Here is a 24,497-nt window from a genome sequence, read left to right on the forward strand (position 1 = left end):
GGTCCGAGTCCCCTCATGATTACTACTCCCAATGCCTAGGCCTGTTCCTTGAGCCTACTCCAGTACCTTGGCGATTCCCGCTGTTTTCGGAGTCCAGGACGACAATGTAAATGTTTCTCCCTCTGTCGTTCCTGGGCCTGATGCAGCCGCCACCAGTTTTTATGTTTGGAATCGGATATTAAAACTAGTAAAAGACCACAAAGTCAGTGGTAGTAAACTAACTGGAACAGTTTATGACAATAATCTTCATCGTAGCACATTCTGCCCAGGCAAGCACCATCCAGGGTGGAGCTTGAGTTCCAGGTCACCTGACCCGTTCTCTTAAAGGGGCATGACCCAGCATATATATCAACCCCCACTCTCCTCACATAATTATGATTACGAGTGACCGTGTGGGCAGACTACAAGTTGGATTTAACAACCCCCATCATCAACCTCCCCTTCCAAATTTGTCAGCAAGAGTGTAAAATCCCACCCTATGTGAAATTTAAAGTTGCTGGTATGTGATTGTTTCAAGACTGACTGTCACTATTTCGCATTCACAATCTCTTTTCAAATTATTTTTGCAATGATCTACAAGGCGATCAGGAATTATTCACTTTGCCATTTTGATGTTTATTGAAGCAAGTGAAATGTTACACGTGATGATATGAAATCATATCAGCAGGCAAAAAGATATTCATTTACTTCATCGATGTCCTGTCTTGTGAAATCCTGCTGATGAACCTGCAATTCAAGAAAACAATTTTCCATGTTATTAGGATTTCACTCTGGCAAGTAATAAATGGCTATTAAAAACTGAATATTACACATACATTACCCGTTTCACGTTTTCTTGTTTTATTCTTCCTCGTGTACTGTGTGAAATACCACTGGACTCTCACATCGGTAATAGACTAAAACAGAAAAATTTAAATTAAGTATGAACTCAAATCTATGATGCAATCTGTATCTGTTATCAAGTTCTGTGCCATTCAAAATAATGTACAGTCTGCATGACTTGGTTCCTAAAGGTGCTATAGTTTTCATTCATGTTATTGATGCCATCAAATTAATTCTGTTCGACATTACATTCAATGGCTTAAAGAGAGGTTAAGGGGTTAAGGTGCAAACACTATAAGATATGGTGCAAGTAATTACTCAATCGTCTTTCGGATGAGATGTTAAACTGAGATGTATTGATTCAATACAATTCAGTGATGTTATCTGCGACCTTTCTCGAAAGTAAGGCTCAAGAATACAACATCAGTACATGCATACAGTCATTGGGGGCATTTTTTATTATCCTGAAAGTACACTACAGGATAAGAAATAAATTTAGATTGGGTGCCTTAGATCGTAAAATAAATAAAATATGCAGCAATGATACATCAGATTGATAATTTAGAAAGTAAGTCCTGAAGAGTTAGAAATTCATTGACATAATAAAAGAATGCAATGCAGGTGTGGCAATGCCTGCTCCAGTAAATTAACATATGTGGCGTGATAGACTTGCATAGATTCACTCGGACATTGAGTGCTGTAAGAAGTGATGTAACACAAACAAATGTCTCTCCAGAGAGCTAGTGTACCAATAGAGAATAGAATATCTTAGAATGTGAAAATTAGCACTGAAATTCGATGGTAAAAGGAGACAATATGGAAATCATCGGAACTGTGGTTTCCCAAGGCAGAGAATGGTAACATGATCAGTGCCTTTGAGACAGACCCAGAAGGAGACCCAGTGGTACAGGAGACCTGAAGGTTATAATGAAGAGACAGCAACTAAATACCAAAGAGGGTGGTGTGTGATAAGAAATCTGATACGCATGCCAACTATGAAAGTCATCCTCATCACTTAAGTACTGGTAAGATCAATGTCTACCTATTAGTTGAAGTTATACAGACATTTATTTAGTTCTTCCTTATTAGTGTAATCATGCATTGATTGTATATGACCTGGAAGTTTAACAGGAGAGATTTTAAACAACTTCAGTGAGTATCCCATATCCCTTAACTCTTTGGTATCCAAGATCTCTCACTTGAATTTACTCAACCAACAATCATCCACAGCCTTCTCAGGTGGAGTTTCTAAAGATACAAACTCTTTGAGTAAATATTTTTCATCTTTGTCCAAAATTGCCATTCCCTTATTCTAAGACTGTGACCTCTTGTTCTATGCTCTCCAGCCAGAGAAACATCTTCCCAGCAATGACCTTTCAAGCCCTTTAAGAATTTTACATGTTTCAATGAGATCATCTCTCACTTTTCGAAACTGTAAGGGAATATAGGCTACTTAATCTTTCCTATAGGACAATCCTGATTCCCAGGAATCAGCCGGTCGAATCATCACTGCAATCCCTCTGGGGCAGTATTCCCTTTCTTTGGTAAGGAGACCAAAAGTGTACACAGGACTCCAGGAGAAGGGGTGGGCAATTCTCCCAGCCCGCTGCGCTGCCGAGAGACTCACGTGGAGGCCATTTAGCAGGTTCCCCGCTGGGTGCCATGGCCTCTACGAGTGTCCGGCCACCAGATTTCCGGACCTCTCAGCTCCACACCAGAAATCGGTGCAAGCTGTATTAACTATTCTAATGAAGATAGAATAAGACATAGGAGCAGAATTAGGCCACTCGGCCCATCGAGTCTGCTCCGCCATTCAATCATGGCCGATTTTTTTCTCATCCCCATTCTCCTGCCTTTTCCCCATAACCCCGATCCCCTTATTAATCAAGAACCTATCTATCGCTGTCTTAAAGACACTCAATGACCTGACCTCCACAGCCCTCTGGGGCAAAGAGTTCCACAGATTCACCACTCTCTGGCTGAAGAAATTCCTCCTCATCTCTGTTTTTAAAGGGTGTGGCTGTGAACAGTAACTGCTGCCTTTCTCCAGTTATTGTGTTATGGATGTGTCATTCTTACCCTCTGACAGTGCCAATTCCCTTATCTTTCCACTGTGAAGTCACCTCTTCTACACCCCATTGTTTCCCCCAGTCACATAGTTGATGCTAATTTCCCCATCAAAACATTCCTTCAAACAGGTGCCCTTATCAATTCCCTTTTATTATATTCCAATTTCATCTCTTAATCTTAATTTTCCCCAATTCTTAACACTTACAACATAAAGCTATCCATATCATAGTTCCAAATTAGGACAACATAAAATGTCTACCAATTTTAGTTAATTTAGGATGCTCACAACTAAATATCTTAAATTACATTTTACTTATACAAACTTTGAAAGTAAAAAAAATAAGTCAATTGTACATGTTTATATCATTCAACTGTCTGACAAAAACATCATCTTACACTGTACCTTCACAGTCTTCATTTGTTGCAAATGGAGAATCCTCATGCGACAATACTTGCTGACATCCTGGATTATGAGATGTGGAACTTTGTGGGGACCTTTCATCATGTCTACAACTGTGAGAAATTTCTCTTGTTGACATTGGACTTTCTGGTTGGTCACAATATGAGGAGTAAGAGGAACATTTCTCCTTTTGGTCTGTGTCTGACCAACACAGTTCTTCAGTTGGGCTAACAAAAAGAGTGCTTTGGTTACATAACTCAGGTTTTCTCCCTTCTTCATGTTTAAATATTCTTGATCTCTGACAGTCTGGCTTGGAAAATTTACTCTTTGAATTCACCAAAGTTTTATCTGGCTTTGTTTGATTTGAATACCGACTTTGAAAAGTTTTCTTGGACTTTTTCTTCGCAACATGGGTTCTGGAAGTATGGTATGATTTATTGAAGTTTTCATAATAATCATCATAGACTTCCTCATCAGAAACACACAAGTAGTTTCCATCATCAGGATCTTGAGATGTAATCATTATTCTCTCTTGCAAGGTGTCACAAGGTCTTGTAGGTGATCGCTGTGCACAAATTATTTCCGATAGATCAACTTGCACCTTTTCTTCTTCATTCTGATTTTTAACAATAGCTCCTGCAATTATTTTAACATATCCATGTTCTTCACCTTGTTGAATATGACTTTTTGCTTCCTCAGTCAATTGTTCTGAACAGGACACATCATTCCCAATCTCTCTTGCACTTTTCGATGAGGTTTCTTCACAATCAGCAGAAGGAATGAGACGTGGCAATAAAACGGAACCCATGTTTTGTTTCAGATAAATGTTGAAATCCTCCTGCACAGTCATGGGGGATAAAGGTGCATTTGCTCCCATCATTGTTGGACCTAAAGACAGTCCCACAATAGTCACTGGTTTATATGTCAAATCAGCCAATTTCGGATCTGTTGTCCAAGTTGAAGAGCCCACAGTTTTCATGCATTTTGGCCTATAACTGGGTGAGGCTATGGAACACTCTAATTCAAGACAATCATCACTCCATTTACTCTTTCGGTTTTGTTTTTTGAATCTTCTATAAGGGGTATTTAGCTTCAGCAAACGTTTACTTGTGTAAGAACATCTGTGCACTGATTGCAGTTCCAAAGATTGCTTTGTCATATCTGTATCCACTTCATCTTTAGGTTCCAAGTTTGGATTGACTGGAAATGTTTCCATGCTATTTACACTGCCTTTACCATCTTTACAATTTGGTGAAGAAACTGTGCTTGCACATAACCTCTGTTTAGCAGATACATCTGTATCAATTTTGCTCAGTTCAGATCTATTCAGTGCTCTTGTACTTCCTTCTCCAGTCTGTACCAGTGGCATGAAATCCTTTACTGATGGAAAAGGAGTTATAAAGCTCTTAAACGAGGCCTGGATAATATTGGGAATACCCTGTCTGTGATTTATGATCCGGTTGTTTGTATTTATTTCCAATGCTTCCTTAAATTCCTCACTTAGGAATATTAGCTCATTTACAGAAACAGCAATATCAATATCAAGATACTGGCTAAATTGGGACAGAACCAGTTTTGGAGGTGATGGAATGAACTTGTCTATTGATCTTTGGATATGCAATGGTATGCCCCAATGAGATTGAAATCTTTTTGCTGTGATGTGCCATTCCAGGATTTCAATGGTTTCAGTAGACTGAAAGGCTAATTCCATACCTATATACTCTATTTTACCTTCACTTGGTTTGATTGCTGGAAGCAAAGATGGTGCTTTAGGAATCATCATTTCTACTGACTTGTCAAATGTAGTTGCAATGCCCCAAAGGTTATTAATCTGTTTGTGCTTTAAGTTTGTACCTAAGTGATGAATGATATCCTGTTCAGCAAACAGAATATATGGTAATCTTGTTCTCTTAAATCCTTCAACATGTGTTCTCAGCTTTGGTAATGATTTCTTCAATGCTGGAGGATAACTTTGTTTGTACAATTCCTTCACCAGTTCAGGAAGACAATCCAGTTTAATAGATAGACTTTGTTTTATCACACACATATTTAACTTATTACTACATTCTGGTACAAGTTCAGTAAGAGTAGACTTCCTCCTTTCTCTCTTTTTCATTTGGACACTTCCCTTCAAACTTCCATAGTATGAAGTATTATTTTGTTCTTTGTTCAGAAGAGATGTGCACGAAGAAGAAACTGTTTTATCAGCATTTGATAAGCCTTTCTTTCTGGACTTCATTCTATGCTGTTTTTTAATTTTAAATTGTTCTACAAAATCCCTTATAGGTGGAGGAGGTGCCATAAATTCATTTAAAGATGCCTCAACAAGCCTGGGAATGCCCCATACGTGATTTACAATCCTTTTCTTTATATTAACTTCTAGTGCCTTTTTCAGCTGATCATTCATGAATTCTAACTCGATTGGAACAATAACTATTTCAACATGAAACCCTGGATTGAGCCGGGCTAAAATCAGCTTCGGAGCTGGTGGAATAAATGCTTCTGCTGATCTTTGAACATGTGATGGGAAACCCCAAGGACACTGAAGCTTTTTCTGCAAAATATGCCATTCTAGAAAGTTGCTGGTTTCATCAGAAAAAGAAGTTTGTCCAGGTACAGATTTAATTTGAAATCTACTAGCCTTAATTGATGGAGGAATGGGTGGTCCCTTGGGAATCATCATTTCTACTGACTTTTCATACTGTGTTTCAAGTCCCCAGAGATATAAAAGTTGCCTGTGCTTCAAGTTCATTTCTATCTGATCAATATCATCTTGTTCAGTAAAAGGTATATACCTGATTCTTGATTTTTTAATTCCCTTCCCAGGTGCAATAAGCTTTGGTAAAGATTTCTTTGACACTGAAGGATAGGTACATTTGTAGAACTCTTCTACCAGTTTAGGCAAGCATTCAGTTTTAATTTCCAGACACTGCCTTAGCACACTCATATCAAGGTTTTTGTCAGACTTTAATCTAAGGATAACATTGGCAGCTATCTCTTTCACTTTATTTATGTGCATTTCGTCTGTTCCAAATTGTGAACCTAATTTTCCTCCTTTCAGTCGCAAGGTTGTGCCCCGAGAAAATATTTCATAACTTCTACCCAAATTGGCACTATTGAATACTGTGCTGCTTTCTTTAACATTTTCTGATTGTTGGACGAAGCTTTCATCATATGGAGTAGGACCCATAAACTGCTTTAAAGATGAGTTAATAACTTTTGGAAGACCCCAATTTTGATTTATGATCCTTTTCTTTATATTTTGATTCAGGGTTTGCCTATGTTCGTCAGTAACAAATGCCGGTTCAAAAGGAGCAACAGCTATTGCACTATCAAGCTGGGAATTTAACTGGGTTAGAATAAGTTTTGGAGCAGGTGGAATTAACACTTCTAGCGATCTTTGAATGTGCAAAGGTAAGCCCCAATTGTACTGAAGTTTCTTCTGTGTTATGTGCAGTTCGAGCTTGTCTCTTATTTTCTTGTAAAGGAAGTTGTTTTCCATACCCACAGGCTCTATTTGAGCTCCACTGGCTTTGATTATTGGAGGCAATGCTGGTACCACTGGAATCATCATTTCCAATGATCCTTTATAGGGAGTTGGAAATCCCCACTGATGTGTAATCTGTTTGTGCATTAAATTCAATTCCAAACGATCAATTGCTTTTTGTTCAATAAAAGGCATATATGTTGATCTTTGTTTTTTAAAACCTATGCCAGGTAAAATAGCTTTAGGCAAAATCTTCTTTGATGTCTGAGCATTGAGAGCACTGTAGGTATTCATTACCAGTTCAGGTAGGTGCTCTGTTTTAATTTCTAAACACTGCTTTATTAAGCAGAAATCTATAGAACCTCTACATGTAACGCCGTGATTATCAGAAGAAAATACCTCGATATTTTTTTCCACTTCTGTGCTTTTTTGATACTTTGATAAAGGCAATTTTCTTAATTGGATAATACTGTCTGAAGTAGGCACAATGAAAATGGGCATTGCCGCATCTTGTGGCTGTAGAATTAAATCTTCTGTTTTTGGGACAACAGGTATAAAATTCTTTACAGATAACTGAATGATCTTCGGAATGTCGCATGTGCAACTTATAATTCTTTTTCTTGTATTCCTTTCTAGTATTTTCCGGTGTCCATTACTAAGGAAGGGCCGTTCAACCGGCACACAGATCTTCACCAAAAAAACCTCTTGTTTTAACTGTGATGGAATTAATTTTGGGGCAGGTGGAATAAAGTTTTCTTGTGATCTTCGAACATGGAGTGGAAAATCCCAGTTGTGCTGAAGTTTCTTCTGTGTTATGTGCCATTCTATTAAGTCCTTAGTTTTATTGTCAATGAAGGTTGTTTCCTGACCCACAAATTCTATTTGGACTCCATTTGCTTTGATCACTGGAGGCTCCGGTGGTACTTTTGGAATCATAATTGCCATCGATTGTTCATATTGGGTTGTATATCCCCAGAGATGGGTAAGCAATTTGTGCTTTAAGTTCAGTTCTAAATGATTAACAGCATCCTGTTCAATAAAAGATATGTATGACAATCTTGGCTTTCTAAATCTTTTGCCAGGGGCAACTGGTTTTGAAAAAGGCTTTTTTGACATTGAAGGGTAGGTGGCTTTATACATCTCATTCACTATTTCTGGAAGACCACTATTTTTAATTTCAAGGCACTGTTTTATCAAACATATTTCTACCTTGTTCTTACTTTCTTGGTTGAGTGTAGGGGAAAGCCGTATCTCTTCTACATTGCAAGGTTTCAGATTACTGCTATATTTCTGACTCTGTTTTGAAGACAGTTTTATTTTCTTCGTCTGTAAAAATGTGTTAATTGAGGCATCTACTTGTACATCTTCCATTTGACTATTGCTGGAAGATATTTTGCTTTTTTCCAACACTTCAGATTGCAGCATAGGAGAAGCTAGGAAATTACTTAAAGACGATTGAATAGCACTGGGGAGGCCCCACTTGTAATTTAGGATTCTTTTTCTTGTATTCAGCTCAAGTCTTTTTCTAGGTTCTGAGATTAAGAAAACCATTTCAGGTGAAACAAAAACCAAAGGAAAACCAGGCGGTGGTTTTAGCTCCGAAGGAATTAGCTTTGGAGCCGGTGGAATAAATGTTTCTTGTGATTTCTGAATAAGTAATGGTAATCCCCAATTACCATTTTGAAGTTTCTTCTGTGTAATGTGCCATTCCAGTCTGTCTCTAACTTTATCATCAACGAACCTTGTTTCTTTACCAACAGGGTATACTAGAGCTGTACTTCTCTTGATGATTAGAGGTTCAGATGGACCTTTAGACATCATTATTTCAATTGATTCTTGATAAAGATTTGGAAATTTACATAGATGGGTAATCAGTTTGTGCTTTAAATTCATCTCCAAGTGATTAACAGCATTCTGTTCAATAAATGGTAAACAATGCGGTCTTGGCTTTTTTAGTCCTTTACCAAGTGCTATGAGCTTTGGCAAAGATTGCCTCGATTGCGAAGGATAGCTATTTTTATAAAATTCCTTTAACATTTTAGGTAAGCACCCGGTCTTAATCTCTAGAGACAGCTTTGTTAAACAAATTTCAAGTTTGTCTTTCAATTCTGGTTTGAAGTTCGCAAGTGAAAATTTCTCATCCATTTTTTTAGTTTTCTTGCTTTTGTTATTCTTTTCATATTGTAGCGCTGATGATTTCCCCCTTCTGATTGCTGTCAACGTGTTGTGAAGAAACATTTTGTTTTCTTTATTGCCCACATTAATGTTGCAGCATGCATCTGGAACAGTAGTTATAAACTTATTCAAAGAGGATTGGATAAGATTAGGAAGACCCCATCTGTAATTGATCATCTTTTTCTTTGTATTCATCTCCAATATTTTCTTATGCTCATTACGAAGAAATGGCAGCTCGGGTGAAATAACTACGACTGAAAAAGCAGGCTCTTGTTTTAACTGGGATGGGATTAGCTTTGGAGCAAGTGGAATAAATGCTTCTTCTGATATCTGAACATCTAATGGTAATCCCCAGGTTTTCTGGAGTTTTTTCTGCATAACATATCTTTCAAAGTTGTCTCTCACTTTGCGATCAATGAATGTTGTTTCCCTACCCACTTGTTCTATTTTAGCTCCACTTGACTCGATTGCTGGAGGCATAGGTGGCACTTCAGCGATCATCATTTCCAATGATTTATCATTTAGGGTTACAAGTCCCCAGAGATAGCAAATGCGTTTATGCTTTAGGTTCAGCTCCAAACGATCAACTGCACTCTGCTCAATAAACGCTATATATAATGAACGTGGCTTTTTATATACATCACCAGGTGCAATAATCTTCCTTAATAGCTTCTTTGACATGGAAGGATAATTTTTTTTATAAGATTCTTTTACTATTTCTGGTAAACAATGCATGTTAATTTCTAGACACATTTTTCCGAAGCACATATTAAGTTTATCTGTATACTCTTGTTTGAAGTTGAACAAAATGGCCACTTCAGCTGTTTTGCTCGGTGTTGTGTCTTTGCTACCATCTTTACTTTTGTGCATTTGCGAAGGAATTCTCATCCTACTTCTTCTATCAATATTGCTGGGTTCTGTTTTGTTGGCTTCGACTATTCCTGACTGTAACACTAAATCTTTTCTTGATGTAGAAAGGGCTGTGAACTTTCTTAATGAAGACTGAATAAGTATTGGAAGACCCCATTTGTGATTTATTATCTTCTTCTTTGTATTAAGTTCTAATAATTTCCTAAGTCCTTTACTTAGAAATGTCATTTCAGTTGGAGCAACAATTACTTCAAAGCTAAACTGTAGATATAGATGGGATGGAATCAGTTTTGGAGCAGGGGGAATAAAGGTTTCTGCTGACAATTGAATATGCAACGGTAAGCCCCAGTTCTGTTGAAGTTTCTGCTGTGTAATGTGCCATTCTATTCTGCTCCTAAGATCATATTCAATGAAAGTGCTTTCCATACCCACAGGTTCTACTTTAGTTTCACTTGCTTTGATTGCAGGAGGCATAGGTGGTCCTTTCGGAATCATCATTTTGATTGATTTATCATATACAGTTTCAAGTCTCCAAAGGTGGATAATCTGCTTGTGCTTTAAGTTCAGCTCTAAATGATCAATAACATCTTGTTCAATAAATGGTAGGCACCATGGTCTTTGTTTTTTGCAACCTTCATTGGAAACAATAAGTTTTGGTAATTCTTTTTTTGCTGCTGTAGGGTAAGTACGTTCATAAAATCCCTGTACAATGTCAGGTAAATTATGTGTTTTAATATCAAGAGTTTGCTTTAATAAACACATATTTAGTTTATCTTTACATTCTGATTTGAGATTGGAAGAATCTGGGAATGCACTTATCTTCTTAAACTTTGCTCTTTTATAAACTTTCTGGCAAAGCAGTGAAGGGAACTTTTCCTTCTTGTGCCCTGCAGTAATTTTTGAATTAAGATCTATGACATTGTGAGTGAATGTTTTACTTCCTTTTATGCTTCCTGACTGTAATGTGTCACTTTGTAGTGATGGCGTTGGAGTAATTAAGTCCTTCAAGGATGTCTGAATAAGATTTGGGAGACCCCATTTTTGATTTATGATCTTTTTCTTTGTATTCATTTCCAATCTATTTCCATCTTCAGCACTTATAATAAGTGGTTCAGTTGATGTCACAATTATATCATGAATACAATGTGGCTTTAGCTCAGAGGAAACCAATTTCGGAGCCGAGGGAATAAATGTATCCATTGATTTCTGAATATGTAATGGAAAGCCCCAATTATTCTCTAGTTTTTTTCTCGTAATATGCCATTCCATTTTGTCTCTAACATCATTGTTAATGAAAGATGTTTCCATACCTACAGTTACAATTTGAACTCCATTTGATTTACGTATTGGCGACACATTTGGTCCTTTAGCAACCAGCATTTTGACTGACTTTTCATACAGTGTGTCCTGTGCCCAGAGATGAATAATCTGTTTGTGCTTGAAGTTGAATTCTAAACGATCAACAGACTCCTGTTCGATAAAAGATATATACAACGATCTTGGCTTTTTGAATCCTTCACCAGGTGTAATTAGCCTTGGAAGACATTTCTTTAATTGCACAGGATAGGTATCTTTGTACAAACGTTTTACGAGTTCTAGAACACTGTGCATTTTGATTTGTAGGCTTTGCTTTGTTAAGCATATACATAGTTTATCTTTCTGTGCTGGTTTCAGACCAGCAAAATCATCTATTTTGTTTGATGTCTTGTTATTACTACTTCTTTTAGATTGTGGCAACAAAATCTTTCTTTGAATGCGCAGTGGAAATATGCCTCGAGGAAACAGATCACTCTTTACCTTTTCAATGGGAGTGTTGCTCAATTTTTTCTTGTCTTTAATTATTTCAGTTTGTAGCATGAAGTCCTTCACTGATGGAGCAGGAGCCATAAAATTACTTAAAGATGACATAATGAGCTTGGGTAGGTCTAATTTCTGATTTACAGCTCTCTTCATTAGATTGAACTCCAGTCTTTTTTTATGTTCATTGTGAAGGAATGTTGGCTCAGGCGGGGCAAAGACAGTCACAAAATTAGGCTGGGGATTTAACTCAGATAATATTAGTTTTGGAGCAGGTGGAATTAAAGCTTCTTGTGATCTCTGAATATGTAGTGGTAAACCCCACTTTTGCTGAAGCTTTTTCTGTGTAATATGCCTTTCAAGGTCTTTTCGAACTTTATCATTGGAGAAATTAATTTCCACGCCCACAGGCTCTATTTGAGCTCCATTCATCTTGAAAGGTGGTGGCATAGGTGGTGCTTTAGGAATCATCATTTCCACTGATTCCTCATACAGAGTTGCAAGTCCCAAAGAATTGGTCATCTGTTTGTGTTTTAAATTAAGTTCTAAGTGATCGATAACATCCTGTTCCATAAAAGATATATACATTGCTCTTGGCTTTTTGAATCCATTTCTGGGTACAATTAGCTGTGGTAATGATGTCTTTGAGGTCGGATAATAGGTGACTTTATAAAACTGCTTCACTCTTTCTGGCAAGCAGTCCATGCGCATTTCTAGACATTGCTTCATCAAGCATACATCCAGTTTATTTTTAACTTTTTGTTTCAGATGAGCAAAGACAAACTGCTCACCTAATTTAGCTGTTTTTGAATTCCTTTTACCTGTTCTGTATTGTACTGAGAACGTCTTTTCTCTTTGTGGTTGTACAAACATTTTCTGTTGAAAGCTCATTTCATTATTCTCTATTTCAATGTTATTGGCTTTTGGTTTCTTTCTTGCCATGTTTTTTGACTCCATAATATCATTCATTGATGGTGCAGAAGCAACAAATTTTCTTAAAGATGACTGAAAAAAATTAGGAAGACCCCACCTTTGATTGATGATTTTTTTTCTGGTGTTCAGCTCCAACATTTTATTAATTTCAACATCTACAAATGGCAACTCACATAGAGTAATGACCAAAACAGAATCAGCTTTTGGGCTCAGCCGAGATGGAACCAACTTTGGAGCAACTGGAATGAATGCTTCTACTGACTTCTGATAATATGATGGCTTGCCCCAATTGTGTTGAAGTTTCTTTCGAGTAACATGCCATTCAAATTTATCTCTGACTTCTTTGCTAATACAAGTGGTTCCCATGGATTGGCCTCGATTTGCTTTGAGTGCTGGAAGTGCAGATGGAGCTTTGGGAATCATCATTTCTATTGACTCTTCATGTGGAGTTTGAAATCCCCATAGGTAGGAAATGTGTTTGATCTTCAAATTCATTTCCAAGTGATCAACAGCATTCTGTTCAAAAAATGGTATATACCGTGGCCTTGTTTTCTTACAACCTTCACCAGGTGGAAAAGATTTTGTTAAAGTTTTTTTTGGTGTTGGGGGGTATGTATTTTTGTAGCATTCTTGTACAATTGCTGGTAAATTGTCCAGTTTTATTTCGAGACATTGTTTTATTAAACACGTATCTAACTGATCTTTATGCTGCGATTCCAGGGTAGCAATCACAGATAACATTGGTTTTCTCTTCACTTTCATTAATTTGATAGCTTGGTCACAGAATGGTGCAGACGTTTTTTCTCTCTTGAGTTGTATCAACTTGCTTTGCAAACAACTTGTTTTAAACTTACTCTTTAACAAAACCTCACTTTCTTCTGATATTTCTGACTGTGACTTGATACCCTTTACTGATGGTGCATGAGACATAAAACTCTCTAAAGACAAATGAACAAGCTTCAGGAGACCCCAATGATGATTTATGCTCCGTTTTTTTACATTCAGTTCCATTCGTTTCTTATTTTCAACGTCGAGAAATGCAGGATCAATTGTAACAACATTCACATCAAAATTAGGACATGGGTTGATCTGGGAATTAATTAGTTTTGGAGCAGGTGGAATGAATGCTTCTTGTGATCTTTGAATATGTAACGGAAAACTCCCGTTACTTCCAAGTTTTTTTTGTGTAAGGTGCCACTCTAAAATCAACCTGGCTTTATTAGTAATAAAAGAAGTCTTTACAGCCGTAGGTAGTATTGTAGCGTCAGTTGCCTTGATTACTGGAGGAACAGGTAGTACCTTAGAAATCATCATCCGTAATGACTTTGCATGTAATGTCTCAAGCCCCCAGAGATGGCAAATCCGTTTGTGCTTTAGGTTCAGCTCCAAGCGATCGACTGCCTCCTGCTCAAAAAAAGGTATATAACATGGCCGTAGTTTCTTATTACCTTTGCCAAATGTAATTAATTTTGGTAAATCTTTTCTTGATTCGAAAGGATATGTGACTTTGTACATCTCTTTTACTATATTAGGAAGATAATCCATTTTAATGGCTAAACATTGTTTTGCTATGCACATGAACACTTCTTTAAGTTCTATCTTCTTGAGATCTATGTTTTTCCTCCTACTTTTATTCTTTAGAAATGGCAATTTTGGGGTGTATTGCAGTATCTCCTTACGATGTTCACTGCTGACAGACATTGCTTTTCTTTTTATAATGTCTGAATGGGCAATGAGATCTTTTATTAAACTAAAATCCATGAAATTAATTGACGATCTCTGCACAACATTGGGAAGGAGACCCCGTCTATTATTAATAATCTTTTTCTTCATATTGGAGTCCAACATTTTCTTATGATTATCACTTATAACTGTCAGTTCAGTTAGGACAACAGCTAACTGTGAACAAGGCAGTGGATTTAGCTGGGAAGAAATCAATTTTGGTGCAGGTGGAATGAGTGCATCTCTTGATCTCTGAATTTCTGTTGGTAGGCCCCAATTAAACTGAAGTTTTATCTGTATAACGTGCCTTTCCAGATAGTTTCTGACCTTATCTTCAAGGAAAGTAGTTTCTGTACTGGTGGGTTCTATTTTAGTTGCACGTGTCTTAAGTTGTGGAGGTAATGGTGGTGCTTTAGGGATCATTATTTCCAAGGACTTTTCATATGAAGTTGGGAATCCCAACAAACTTGAAATAAGCTTTTGGCTTAAGTTTACCTCCAATCGAGCAACGGCATCATGTTCCATAAAAGATATATACAATGGCCTTGACTTTTTATATCCTTTTCCAACTCTAATCAATACTGGTAAACGTTTCTTTGACGTTAGAAAATAGGAATCATTATACGATTCCAATACCGGATTTGGTAAACAATTTAGCTTCATTTCAACCTTTTGTTTTGTTAAGCACATAATTAATTTATTTTCATATTCTGGCCTGAAGCTGGTAACAGCAAATCCCTCTTTTAATTTTTTTGTTTCTCCATTCCTACGATTACGTTCAAGTGACAGAAGCATGCTTTTGCTTTCATTCTGAAGCATGTTTTCCTGATAGGGAATGATTTTAGAAGAATATGATATATCAGTGTTATTGAACACTGAATTATTTCTATCAGTGCTTTTTGATTGTAGCGGTGCAGGAACGTTATAACCATTTAAGGTTTGCTGGACAAACCTGGAGGAACTCCACCTATTACTTGTAATTCTTCTATTCACATTTCTTTCAATTTTTTTATGTTCTGGAGTTACGAATGGTAATTCGGTGGTAGTAACTGTATCAATTAGACTTAGCGGTGAAGAAATCAAATTAACTGAAGAAAGGGATGCTTCTGCTGGCTTCTGGAAATCTGTGGATAAATCCCAGTTGTGTTCGAGCTGTCCCTGTGTAACATGCCATTCAAGATTGTCCCTTGTTTTGTCATCAATGAAAACTGATTCCACACGAACTGGCTTTATTTGGGCATCATTTGCCTTGGTTGTGAATGTTTCTTTAGGAGTCACCTTTCTCACTGAATTTTCAAAGGAAATTGGATATTGCCAGAGATGGGAAATAAGTCTTTGCTTTAATTTCATCTCCAAGCAATCAACAGCATCTTGCTCAATAAATGATACACATCGCGGCCTTGGCCTCTGACTTCTTCTATCAAGAGGAGGAAAGTTAATTAAAGGTATTTCATTTGGGTGAACACTGCTGACTGATTCTTGAATATCAGATGGAATTTCAAACTGTTCCTCAGCAACGTACATTTCAGATTCATTTGTAATGTTCTGAACCTTCTCTATCGGCATGGCTATGTCAGTGCTGTAAGATTTACTAAACTGAATTGATGAATGGCTGTTACTTGCTTTTTGTTGTGTTCTAAATTCAGCTCTGTCTGTTTTGATCTCATCAAAACAATTAATTTGTTTAGAATCCATTGCTTGGGTCACAGATGGTGGAGCCTGTTTCTTATCAAGAGATTGAGGTTTTAAATTAACCAATGTCTTAGTGCTAAAAATGGAGACTGGTGGAATAATCAATACATGGCTTTCATTGAATGGTTCTGAAAGTGACTTCATTATGTTCACATTAACAGAATCTATGAGGTTAACCCCCTTGATTAATATTGGTCTCCACTGATGAATTCCAATCCTCCTTTGCAAATTAAATTCCAAGTCATAAATGTCAGGTTCCAGAAGGGCTGGCATTTTCAAATCCTTTCCGATGAGTTCAATACATGATTTCTTAGGTAAGGATAACAGTGGAAGCAGTATCAGTGAAAGTGACTTCTTATGCATAAATGGCAATCCCCACTGACCTTCTAATGCCATCTGAGCAACATTCAGCTCAAGAGTACCAACCTGGTTATTAGGTAAGCTTGGAGTAACTGAAGGTATTGGTTGATCATTCGCATTTTCCATTTGCTGAACTTCTCCATTCACTCCCTGAATTTTTTTGTCAATTTCCAACTCTTCAGTAACTGGTGTTGAAACAGAATGAAGTTTTCTTCTGAGCTGAAGTAACTCAAATTTTTCAACATTTTCTTTGGTCAGCAAAGCAACTTTCTGAATGCGTGGATAAACATGAAAATTAGTATTGCTTGCCAATGCATATTTTTCATGTTCTCCCAAATGGTAAATTTCAGGCAAAGGTAGCTGGTTCTTTAAGTTAGAAACTTCTAATGATTCCATCTGTTTTGTCTCTGAGTCTGGGAAGACTGTTACATGAAGACCATTAGTGTAATTATTGTTTATAAAATCATTCTGTACTGGCACGCTTTTTATTTTGTCAATTATTGCTGTGGAGGCAAGCAAGGTCTGGCCTGGTGGGGATGTTGGACAGTAGGATGGCATGCATCCTGATGTTTCTATTTCACTCAAGGATTCATACACAGTATTACTAGTAACTGTGCACTGCTCATCAGTACTTCGCCATGTAATGCTCAGAGTCATCCTCCATATTTCTTCAGAAGAGAACTGGTCAGATGTGTTTGTTCCAATCGAGGTGTAGTTTTCGAACAAATTCTGTTCTGAGCATTTTTGTTTCAAGTCTGATGAGGCGATACAGCTCTTTCCACCACCGTTTAAAGCACTGTTAAGAGAAGAGGTATCAGAAACTGAGCTGGACTTTTTGTAATTTAATTTTTCAGATGTGACTGAGCCAAATGAATGAAGGGATGTATCCTTGCCGCAATGGCGATGATGATCACGTAAAGGTATCTCATTGGAGCTTTGATGTAATGCTTTTTCATTTAGTGCTCCTTCACCTTCTTCAAACTTTGACTTGTCAAATTCTTCTCTTGCATTACGTTGTTTTCTGTTTAGTTGCAATACATACAAGTCAACACATTAAAAATAATTCAAATTATCTCATCAATATATATTAACAGAACAATGTTATACAGGCAACTTCTCACAAATGTACATTTTAAAGAACAAGTACAAGATTTAGTAGATTGTCACTCTGTTTCATAGGGCTGAATTTTCTGGTCCTGCCTGTGGCGGGTTTCATGGTGGGCAGGAGCAGAAAATACAGAGAGAAGCCGAAAATCAGATTTCTGGCAGGAAATTAATTTGGAATTTTCCCCTCACCACATTCATGGTAGACAAATGGCGAGTTGGGTTTCCCACTGATCCATGACAGGAATGCCATTTGGGTACATTACCATGTCATGAATACTCAATATAAGTCTATTTGCTGGTTCCACCTTCTAATCTTGCATCACCTTAGTGAGAAATTAGATTGGTCGATACAAGGTTTGCTGCGGCTGGTGAGGTAGATCGCACAGTGACAAATGGAGGTGGGGGCTGGGAGAGTATAAAGAGGAAGTGGAGAGCTCCTTGAAAGAAAGTCATAATCACCAGTCAGGGCGAGGGGATCAAGGTGAGAAATGAAAAACAGTTGTTGGGCTGAATCGACCTCACATTCGGTGAGATGTTAAAGACAGTCTTGAGGCTTCCAGGACCAGGCTACAGCACTATGCAAGACATGTACATTACTGTACTATCCCAGGGAGGGACAAAGTTTAAGTGCTCAATTTGGATAAGGTACGGCTTAGTATGCAGGGCATGAACATGGTCTTACCATCAGTGGCCATAGGCTTGTCTGGCTCAGTACTGAGTTGCAGATGGTACCGTTAGGGGAGCTTGTAAATCAGGAAAACATGATAGAGGAGTAGTCAAACTTTGTGTGTGTGTGTGTGGCGCGTTGTCCTCGGTATATGATAGTGTACAGATCCTCAAGATTGGGAGGGGTGAGGTCTACATGGGACATATGGTATTGATGAGTTCAGGTGGCTGAAATGTTCATTACAATTACAATGGGATCTCGGGTTACTCGGAAGCTGGAGAATAAAGAACAGTACAGCACAGGAACAGGCTCTTTGGCTCTCGAAGCCTGGGCTGATCACGTTGTTCTATCTTGACCAACCGTCTGTATCCCTCTATTCCCCAGCTGTTCATATGTTTATCCAGATAAGTCTTAAATGTCGCTAACATGTCTGCCTCAACCATCTCACTTGGTAGTGCATTCCAGACCCCCACCACTCTGTGTAAAACATTTCCCCCGCACATCTCTACTGAACCTTTCCTTACAAGAATAACCAGAAGGACATTTTCCTACAATTGTGGAGTTGCAGGAAATTTGGAGGAACCCGAAAAGTGACAAGGAGAGGTTTGCAGCTCGTCTTTAAACAAAAAGGTTGCAGCACCATAGCCTGAAGTTGTTACAGTTTGAAATCAAAGCCTGCACAGCATGGGTCTGAGAAGTGTGGGAGGAGCCCAGGACTGGGTTGCTTTCAGGGGGCACCCTCGAACTGCATTGGTACTCAACATTGAAATGATGCTCGAGCTGGGAGAAAGATTTCCTTGAGAACCTGCAATTGGAGCCGTCCCCTTTTGATGTGTGTCAGAAAGAGACTGCAGGAGTCATCGAGTTCTTCAGGGTAATGTCCAAGACCCAACTATTAACAACTGCTTCATTAATGACCTTCCTTCATCATAAACTCTGAACTGGAGAGGTCTGGTGACGTTTACACAATGTTCAGCACCATTCATGATTCCTCAGATGAGAAAGCAATCCATGTCCATATGAACACCGCTCGACAATCACCAGGCAAGACTGTTCTCTTCCTGTTGGGGAGCATTTCAGCGGTCATGGGCATTCGGCCTCTGATATTCAGGTAAGCGTTCTCTAAGGCGGCCTTCACGACACACGATGGCGCCGAGTCGCTGAACAGAAACTGATAGCCAAGTTCCACACACATGAGGACGGCCTCAACCGGGATATTGGGTTCATGTCACACTATTTGTAACCCCCACAGCTTGCCTGGACCTACAGAGTCTCACTGGCTGTCCTGTCTGGAGGCAATACACATCTCTTTAGCCTCTCTTGATGCTCTCTCCACTCACATTGTTTGTATCTCAAAGACTTGATTAGCTGTAAGTATTTGCATTCCAACCATTATTCATGTAAATTGAGTTTGTGTCTTTATATGCCCTGTTTGTGAACAGAATTCCCACTCACCTGAAGAAGGGGCTTAAGGCTCCGAAAGCTTGTGTTTCTTTTGCTACCAAATAAACCTGTCGGACTTTAACCTGATGTTGTTAAACTTCTTACTGTGTTTACCCCAGTCCAACGCCGGCATCTCCACATCATGACTACCATCGACACCGCAAACTGCCACCTCCAAGTGGAGAGGATCTCCAAGAAGATCGCGCATATCGACACAGACATCAAGTTTCTACAAAGATGCAAGAAATCAGACAAGATACCGAAAGGACTACAGATCACGAACCCACTCAGGTCAAACTATAACAGACTACGCTGAGAGACTTTGCCGTCGCACCTCTCTCAAACACTCCTCAAACACCTCGTACACCAGCTCAACAGTAAACGCCGCAGCCTGGAAACCAAGATAGAGTCCACATTCTCAACTTGCGCTCAGGATGCAGCCCAGCTGCGAAACTCTGCCAAGCAGACTAGACAAAGGAACTACACCATCTACATGCACACCAAGAACAGGAAACTTGAGAAACTCGGCATCACCACCAGCAGCAACCAAGCCTCCCCGGTACCACAGTAGAAAACAGTACCACTGCAGGGAAGTCCATTGTCAACTTGTCTGACTACACACTTCAACCAGATGAAATCGAAGTTCTCAGCCGAAGGCTTAATTTTTGCCCCACCACCAAAATAGACCACATCAGTCTCGCAGCAGACACAGGAATTCATCAGGCGAATGAGGCTGCGGGAGTTCTTCCACAAACCCCAAGAGGACAACAGCAAACACAATGAGACAGACAATGAACCGGAACAGCCGACAGAGAGATCCGCAGTGCATCCGAAGAGGAAAGAGTCGAATTGGACTCCTCCGGAAGGCCGCTGCCCTCAACTTGACATGTATGCCCAAGCCATCAGGAGGTGCGGCAACACCAAATTCATCAGCCGCACTCACAAGACAGCCCCGAACATCACCCAAGTACAACGCAACGCCATCCACGCTCTCAAGACCAACCGCAACATTATCAAACCAGCAAAGGAGGGGCCATCATCATACTGAACAGAACGGATGACTGCAAAGAAGTGTACCGACAACTAAACAACGAGGAACACTACAGACAGTTACCCGCCGATCCGACCAAAGAACACACCCGTCAACTCAACACTCTGATCAAGACCTTTGATCCGGACCTTCAGAGCACCCTCCGTGCTCTCATCCCACGTACTCCCTGCATTGGAGATCTCTACTGCCTCCCGAACATACACAAGGCAAACACACCCGGCCGTCCCATCGTATCGGGCAATGGGATCCTGTGCGAGAACCTCTCCCGCTATGTCGAGGGCATCCCGAAACCCATTGTACAAAGAACCCCCAGCTTTTGTCGCGACACTACGGACTTCCTACAGAAACTTGGCACACATGGAGCAGTTGAACCAGGAGCGCTCCTCGTCACAATGGATGTCTCGGCACTCTACAACAGCATCCCCCACGACGATGGCATTGCTGCAACGGCCTCAGTGCTCAGCGCCGACAACTGCCAGTTTCCAGATGCAATTTTACAACTCATCCGCTTCATCCTGGACCACAATATCTTCACCTTCAACAACCAGTTCGTCATCCAGACACACGGAACAGCCATGGGGACCAAATTCGCACCTCAATATGCCAACATCTTCATGCACAGGTTCAAACAAGACTTCTTCACCGCACAGGACCTTCAACCGATGCCATACACTAGATACATCGATGACATTTTCTTCCTTGGGACTCGTGGTGAACAATCACCGAAACAACGATATAATGAAATTCCATCCCACCATCAGACTCACCATGGACTACTCTCCGGAATCGGTTGCATTCTTGGACACACGCATCTCCATTAAGGACGGTCACCTCAGCACCTCACTATACCGCAAGCCCACGGATAACCTCACGATGCTCCACTTCTCCAACTTCCACCCTAAACACGTTAAAGAAGCCATCCGTATACACAGGATCTGCTCGGATGAGGAGGATCGCAACAGACACCTCCAGACGCTGAAAGATGCCCTCATAAGAACAGGATCTGGAGCTCGACTCATCATTCGACAGTTCCGACGCGCCACAGCGAAAAACCGCACTGACCTCCTCAGAAAACAAACACGGGACACGGTGGACAGAGTACCCTTCGCCTTCCAGTACTTCCCCGGAGCAGAGAAGCTACGGCATCTCCTCCGGAGCCTTCAACATGTCATTGATGAAGACGAATATCTCGCCAAGGCCATCCCCACACCCCCACTTCTTGCCTTCAAACAACTGCACAACCTCAAACAGACCATTGTCCGCAGCAAACTACCCAGCCTTCAGGAGAACAGTGACCACGACACCACACAACCCTGCCACAGCAACCTCTGCAAGACGTGCCGGATCATCGACACAGGTGCCATCATCTCACGTGAGAACACCATCCACCAGGTACACGGTACATAGTCTTGCAACTCGGCCAACGTTGTCTACCTGATACACTGCAGGAAAGGATGTCCCGAGGCATGGTACATTGGTGAAACCATGCAGACGCTGCGACAACGGATGAATGAACACCGCTCGACAATCACCAGGCAAGACTGTTCTCTTCCTGTTGGGGAGCACTTCAGCGGTCATGGGCATTCGGCCTCTGATATTCAGGTAAGCGTTCTCTAAGGCGGCCTTCACGACACACGATGGCGCAGAGTCGCTGAACAGAAACTGATAGCCAAGTTCCACACACATGAGGACGGCCTCAACCGGGATATTGGGTTCATGTCACACTATTTGTAACCCCCACAGCTTGTCTGGACCTACAGAGTCTCACTGGCTGTCCTGTCTGGAGGCAATACACATCTCTTTAGCCTCTCTTGATGCTCTCTCCACTCACATTGTTTGTATCTCAAAGACTTGATTAGCTGTAAGTATTTGCATTCCAACCATTATTCATGTAAATTGAGTTTGTGTCTTTATATGCCCTGCTTGTGAACAGAATTCCCACTCACCTGAAGAAGGGGCTTAAGGCTCCGAAAGCTTGTGTGGCTTTTGCTTCCAAATAAAACTGTTGGACTTTAACCTGCTGTTGTTAAACTTCTTACATATGCAGCAAGACAATGGACAATATCCAGGCTTGGGCCGACAAGTGGCAAGTAACATTCATGCCAATAACCATCTCCCCATGACATTCAATGGCACTACCATCGCTGAATCCCCCACCATCGACATCCAGGGATTTAACAATGATCAAAGCCTGAACTGGATTAGCCATATAAACATAATGACTATAACAACAGGTCAGGAGCTAGGAATACTGTGGCAATTCACCTTTTGACTTCCTTCCCCAAGGCCTGTCCACAATCTACAAGGCATAAGTCAGGAGCGTTATAGAATATTCTCCCCTTATTTGGACTGCCAATACCTTCTTCAAGAAGCTCAACACCATCCAGGGCAAAACAGCCCTCTTCATTGACACTTCTTCCACAAACATTAATTCCCTTCATCAGTGAGGCACAACGGCAACAGTACATACCATATGAAAGGTGCATTGCTGGAACTCACCAAGGCTCCATTGACAGCACCTACCTAACCCACAACCACTATCATCTATAAAAAAAAAGGGCAGCAGATACATAAGAACACTAATGTTTATCTCAAACTACCTCCACATCCTGACTTGAAAGTATACTTTGTTCATTCACATCTAACAGTCCCAGGGTGGAGGAGTATTGAATAATGGAACCTGGTGCTCATTGCTGCCTTCTTGATGGCAGTGATTCAATTGAGGGGAGAAGGGCCCCGCACCGTCTAGCCCATCTTCCAGAGGAGGCCTCGCCTGAGGTCCATGGTTCAGGGGAGCCCCAGTGCCACCCAGAGGATGAGGAGTTTAGACCCATCTAATGGAGGCCACCTGCACAACCAAGGGTATATCGAAAAGCCTCTCCTTTCTGGAGATGAGCAAAGACAATGTCACATATATCTGCATCTGTCAAGGTATGTAGTGGATCAGAATTGCCACATAGTGTGGGAGGATCAAACACCCCATGATCTGGGAGGACATCTCCTGCCAATCAAACTGAAGATCACTGGTGCACTCAATTTCTTTGTCTGAGGATCATTGCAAGCATCCAGAGGGAACCTATGCAGCATCTCAGTCCTTGGCACATAAATGTATCGAGCAGGTGACATATGCCCTCTACTGAAATTCACATGTGATGAAGCTATTCAGGCTGTTCGATTTCTGGGGTTTGCAGCGATCTCAGGATATGCTCGAGTTCAAGGTGCAGATTGCACACAAAGAGCTTTGAGAGCTCCATGGCAGCAGCTCTTGATGTTCATCAACAGGAAAAGGTTTCACTCACTGACCATTGGTGTGCAATCATCGGAAGGACATAGAACATGTTTCTAACAGGTACCCTGGGAGTTCCCATGATTCACATACATCCTGAGTCACTCCCAGATACTTTGCATCGAAGGGACTCAGTAATTACAGGGCTGGCTGCTTGGGGATAAGTGGTAACGAATCAAACAATGTCTCTAGACACCCACGTCTCGTCCTCAGAGTTCCTCAGTGGAGAAGTGTATCTGGCGCATAGATTGACACAATCCATCATCGAGCAGACCATTAGCACCTTAATCCAAAAACATCACTTTGAATGTTTGGACCGCTCAGGTGGGGATGGGGCTCTGCAAGAACCTGTAGAAGGTACCCCACATAATCATAGTCTACTGTGCTCTTCAAAACCTGGCGCTTCAAAGGGGGTCCCTGGCCAGAGGAAGATATGGAGAAAGTTGATAGCTTCTTAGATGATGAAGGACAGGAAGGGCTAAAATCTAAAGACAGAGATGAGAGTCAGCACCATGTGAAGATACAACCGAAGAAGTATGATGTGGAAGATGATGTAATTAAGTTGCTTGCGAGACCATTTCATGCATGGATGTCAGATTTCCTTCCCTAAAGTGG

The 24,497-nt window shown here is 40.2% G+C and overlaps 1 protein-coding gene across 2 annotated transcripts; it reads right to left on the bottom strand.

The window, feature by feature from the left end:
• Nucleotides 1–596: 596 nt before the first annotated feature.
• Nucleotides 597–4,660, bottom strand: LOC144500019 (uncharacterized). Of its 2 annotated transcripts, none has more exons than XM_078222764.1 (3): nt 3,296–4,660; nt 816–896; nt 597–726 (listed from the first exon to the last, which is right to left on the bottom strand). In XM_078222764.1, the coding sequence occupies exons 1-2, from the start codon at nt 4,506–4,508 to the stop codon at nt 841–843; spliced, it is 1,269 nt and encodes a 422-aa protein (XP_078078890.1). In that variant the 5' UTR covers nt 4,509–4,660; the 3' UTR covers nt 597–726; nt 816–840. The 2 variants fall into 2 exon arrangements, with proteins under 2 accessions (XP_078078890.1, XP_078078889.1); XM_078222763.1 differs by having other exon boundaries at nt 821–896; nt 3,296–4,636.
• Nucleotides 4,661–24,497: the final 19,837 nt, after the last annotated feature.

This window comes from Mustelus asterias, chromosome 10 (assembly GCF_964213995.1).
Source record: "Mustelus asterias chromosome 10, sMusAst1.hap1.1, whole genome shotgun sequence".
Lineage (NCBI taxonomy): Eukaryota > Metazoa > Chordata > Chondrichthyes > Carcharhiniformes > Triakidae > Mustelus > Mustelus asterias.